Consider the following 5391-nt stretch of genomic DNA (forward strand, 5'->3'; position numbering starts at 1 on the left):
GAAATGAGTTAAGAATTTGGGAAAACCTCTATCAAAATGACGCCTTCCAGTCAGTGCTCAGTTGCTTCAGCACAATCAACATGACCAATTGACCACAAACCGCATACAAATGTGAATCTTGCATCTGCTTGTTGAAACCTCACAAATATGAGAGCTGGTGCCAAATTGTGCCAAGCAACCAGAGCGAAATGCGCCTCTGATGTGTCCTATGAGATCAAAGCCCTTCCGCAGGCTCAAGCGGAGCAGCAAAGAGCAACGGCAAGTGATTAAACCAGCTATTAATTAAACATCTTTGTACGTGCGCTCGCTGCCGCATTTTAAAGGCGTGTGATGCAAACATTAATTCTTGCCACAGTCTGTCCCCCTATTCATCAGTGAGTCTCTTTGAGGATTATCTTTGGAGACGCCACTGGGACACATTTGGATAGGAGACTCGCTGCAAAGACATTCCCAGAGAGAGAAATCAGGAAAACAAGACATGAACACTCACTCGTGACATATTAATTCTCTTGTTCAACTCTTTAAAGGTTGAAATATTCATCACAAGGGACGGCGGAATGGTTTAAAAAAAAAAGACGACAAGCCAAAACACTCTGAGTTGAACTCAAGTTCTATAAATTTATTGTCTTGCAAAAATAAAGGTTTGAGAGCCAGTGTTCTTACAAAAGGCACTTCATATATTTTTGTATAAATGCATCCAAACACAACATCTGGTGAGAGCAAAGATGACCTTAAATTAAATATATTTACAATAAATAAACATTTATACAGTTTTATACATCTAATTGTGCTGCTCTGTAGAAGAAAAAAATCCCACGTTTGCTCCCAACATCAGTCCACTGCACAGAACAACATAGCAAATAACAATACTGAATGTTATGAAAACATAACTGCCAATGTGGAGTTAATAATTTCCACTGGAAAAAATATTTGAATATATGTCCAAATGATTTTAAAGCAGGGGTGGGCAAACTGCAGAACACGGGCCATATGCATCAGGATTTTTAAATCAGCCCGCCAAACAAAAGCTGTAAAAAATATATATATAATAGTCAAAGAAGTATACTCATTAACATGTTGTGTCACTCTTGTCCCAAGTGTCTCTACTCATGGACAGCGCTCAATGCCAATGTGCAAATAGCTGGTTACAATTTTCTGTAAATGCGATTTTTAAAAAGAAATAAACACGTTGGACCTATCCCTATTGCATGTCGCGTTTTTCGATGTGTTTCTAAACCAGTTTGATGAAATTGTATATTTTCAAAAATGTGTACGATGAAATCTAACTTGAACACTTAGATGTATGCATGCATATTTATTTGCAAATAAATACATTTGAGGAAAATTGGATAAGCCTACATTATCTTTTTTCCTCGAGTATTGCCAAAGTATCGTATTTAAGACTCTTTTTAGCCAGAGTATAAAATTGCAATCAATTCATCATTTTTAAAAAAAATCTCTTTTAACCAAATGTGGCCCGTGACTCAAAAGGTTTGCCCACCCCTGCTTATAGATTTAAAAACATAACCTTATGTAAGCTTAAACTTACTAGAAAATGTGATCAAACAAACTAATTATATTCAAATATTGCAGATACAGTATTTTCAAAAATACTTGCATACTATGGGCTATACTGTACTTGTAGCAATTTTACAATAATGTCTTAGTCTACTGACTTAGTTTGAGATTTGAACCATTTTTCCTATAGCATTCCAATTAATTTCTTTTAGGTGAAAGTGAGCTCATAAATTTGGGCATTTATTATTATGTAGGCATTACGTGACTCCTCGAACTAAATAATGGGAATTTGAATTTAAAAATACATATAGGCAAGCCAGTACCACACTGAAATATGAATAATATGTAGTTATTTTGATGGCACGTACAGTAGGGACAAACGTATTTGCAACTATGTTCTATTGTATTCGTTTTTCAAACATATTTAAAGGGACAATGTGTATTATTTAGCACCTCATAGCAAAAGAAAACAATATTGTTTTAAAACATAAGCAGAAAACATGAAATATTATGTAAACATATATATTTTTAAAATACTTGTAGGTCCAAAGAATGAGTATTTATTTTACATAACATGAGCCTCACCTAAAGGGAGCTGACATGATTGACCGTTATCTTATTGCCAAAGGAACCATAGACCTCAAAAAGGCTATGCAACAAAAAAAAAAGGAATAAAATGGCATATTTGGGCACTTTGAGTTTCTGTAGTTTGTAGTCTTCCTACTGCTTTTTAGCTTTCATTTTCAATTGCTCTACATCAAACAACGACATCTAGTGGTCAAATACACACTGTCCCTTTAAGAAGATGTTTGGATGGGAATCATTTCAAGAAGAAGTCTACTTTTGCGTCAAGCTTACTATTGTAATATTATATTTTTAACAACATCTAGTGGTGAATTAAAACACACTGTCCCTTTAAAACCATATTTGGAAGATTGATTGTAATTCAATAAATTTAAACATACTTTTGATACACCTGAATGTACTTATAAATATTTTTAAACATGTTTGTTGTGATGTTCTAACTTACTTGATAACATATTTAAACTTAAACTGTTAAAATGTTTGAAAACTTTTGAAAGTTATATTTTTACTACAAATTAGCAGTAGTATGCTTCCATAGAATTTGTCCCTTTTGGCGCTGAATCCCATTGGACCAGAAAACCCCGCAGGGCGTCTTTTTTAGCAGCTTAGGTGACACAGGTGTGTTTTGGGGGTGTCAGACATGAGTGGGACTCTCGACATGCTGGTCCGTCTTGGGCATGTGCAGGACGACAGCAGGAGATTTGTAATGGCAGTGGGTGCTGCTGCAGCTCACGCCACCGCAGGGCTTCCGGCCGCTAGTCCTGTCCGTCAGCTTCCTGCTGCAAAGGCCTTGCCACGTCTGCAAAGTTTTAGAGCTCCACACCCACACGCCGCTGGTGATGCCCACCACCAGGGACATGAAGATCTTCAGCATGAAGACGGCCACGGTTGGCACCGAGTCCTGCAGGGAGCAATCGGCGCCGTGACCTTCGAAATCGCCACACGTGGCTTGCAAGCTCCTTAATTTCCAGTAGTCCATGTTGAGCCTCTCGTAGAAGTAGCAGACAATGACACAGGTGGCAGGAACCGTGTATAGGATGGAGTAGATGCCGATTTTCACCATGAGCTTCTCCAACTTCTCTGTGTTGGTGCCCTCGGTTTTCATCACCTTGCGGATATGGAAGAGCGCCACGAAGCCGGTGAGAATGAAGGAGGTGCCGATGACGAGGTAGCAAGAGAGGGGGATGAGGACGAATCCGGTGAGCGCCCCTGAGTCCATGCTACCCACGTAGCACAGACCTGTTAACTCATCCCCAGCCACTTTTCTCATGGTGAGGATGACAATGGTCTTGAGAGCTGGGATGCCCCACGCCGCCATGTGGAAGTAGTTGCTGTGCGCCTCGATGGCCTCATGACCCCACTTCTTTCCAGCCGCCAGGAACCAGGTGAGGGTGAGGATGACCCACCAGATAGAGGAGGCCATGCCAAAATAGTAGAGGATGAGGAACACGATGGTGCAGCCTGTGGACTCCAAGCCCTCCTGGATGATATACAGCTCGCCGTTCTCCCGGTCACAGGCGATGTTTTCAGCACCCGCCAAAGAACGGATAATGAAAGCCACCGAGTAGACGTTGTAGCACATAGAGAGGAATATAATGGGCCTCTCTGGATACTGGAAGCGGTGCGGCTCCAGGAGGAAGGTAAGCACAGTGAAAGCGGTGGACACGAAACACAGGATGGACCACACCGTCATCCAAATAAAGGCAAAGTTTTTGTCTCGCCTGGACCAAAACACGTCCAAGGCCGGGGAGCAGCGCGGCGCACACGACTGACTCTTTTCCACGAACTGGAACTTATCTGGGTTCTTGCAGGAGCCACCACCGCCGGTTGACGATCGCCCGCTGCTGACGCCCGGCTGCCGGGGGCGAGGGGGCATGGGGAGCATGCCCTCACCTTTCTTGCCCTCTGACCTGGTCTCATTTTCAGGGGCTTCCATGCACAATGCGTTGGGGTCTTGCCTGGTGGGCAGCTTGGAGCAGTCCAGCGAGTCGGGCCAGGTGTAGCTGAACTTCTTCATGATAGGAGCACACTTCTCCCGTGCTTGCTCGCACATGGGTCTACAAGCAGGGATGGAAGTGGACACTTTATCTGTGCACATGGGTGCATAGAGGGAGCACAGGAAGAAACGGAGATGCACATCACAGCCGTAAGCCACTAAAGGTGCAAACTCGTTCAGCTTGATGGCGGCCTCTTTCTGGTCGTCGTGGTCCATAAAGTTGGGCATGCGCGTCAAGTTGTAGCCGATGCCCTCGCACATGGGGATGGTGATGGGCTCGCACTTGGCCGGTCGTCCCCGCTCCAGCTCGTACGAGCCGATCTCAAAGCTGGAGCCAGAGATCACCAACAGGCACCACAGGAAAATCGCCACCTTCAGCGGACAACCATCCATGCTCAGAAATTGAGTTCGGTTCACATCAAGATAGGACGGCCTGGAACAGTTTTAGAAGCTCCCGCTCCGATCACCGTTAGTCTCTCATGCCCAAAGCTTCCCCAAGCCGTTAGATAGACGCTTTAAACTCTTTCTCAGGATAAAAGTCCGCGAACAAGTGTCAAAAAAGAGATAGGGAGTCCGTTACTTGAATTTTGGCAGAAGAATAAGAAGCGTTCCGGGCTTCGGTAGCTTACGTTGTCGCTCATAGGCTCGCGCACGGTGAATGAGAGCGAAAAGCGGGGAGCGAGGGCTTGAGACTGACAGGGAGTAGGAGGGGAGGGGCGAGAATTAAAGGGGAGGGGGCGTTCCCCTGCTTCTCACGTTTCAGCAGTGGAACCCCACGCAGGGGAAGATTGCACATATGGTGGAGGATGCCTGAATGTTTGGGAAAAAAATATCCATATATTTATTTTTCTATTCACGTATACATCTACAGTACCTATCTACGTTTTTATCTGTGTATCTATCCAGGGACGGAGGAGAGACTGGGTACAATTGTAACACTGTGTATCTAAATCTCTGTTGGATAGACTGTCACAGACTTTTGAGCTACTCAGCACCATTGATGTCTACATGAAAAAGACAAAATAAGGTACCATATATAAAGGTTTGAGAGGACTATCTATCTATCTATCTATCTATCTATCTATCTATCTATCTATCTATCTATCTATCTATCTATCTATCTATCTATCTATCTATCTATCTATCTATCTATCTATCTATCTATCTATGCATATGTATATCCCTATATTTATCTATGCACCAATTTATCTAGGTATCAATCTCTTTAAGTATCAATCTATCTATTTATCAATCTATCTCTCCGTTTATAATAAAACTGAATCAAGCTAGTC

The 5391-nt window shown here is 42.8% G+C and overlaps 1 protein-coding gene across 1 annotated transcript; it reads right to left on the bottom strand.

Annotated features, from left to right (window-relative positions):
• Positions 1-592: 592 nt before the first annotated feature.
• fzd9b (frizzled class receptor 9b) lies at positions 593-4750 on the bottom strand. Its single transcript, XM_088345670.1, has one exon. It carries the CDS (start codon positions 4490-4492, stop codon positions 2738-2740), a length of 1755 nt encoding a protein of 584 aa, XP_088201796.1. The 5' UTR covers positions 4493-4750; the 3' UTR covers positions 593-2737.
• Positions 4751-5391: the final 641 nt, after the last annotated feature.

The sequence above is a fragment of the Urocampus carinirostris genome, chromosome 10 (genome assembly GCF_059441175.1).
Source record: "Urocampus carinirostris isolate Australia breed hairy pipefish chromosome 10, RoL_Ucar_1.0, whole genome shotgun sequence".
NCBI lineage: Eukaryota > Metazoa > Chordata > Actinopteri > Syngnathiformes > Syngnathidae > Urocampus > Urocampus carinirostris.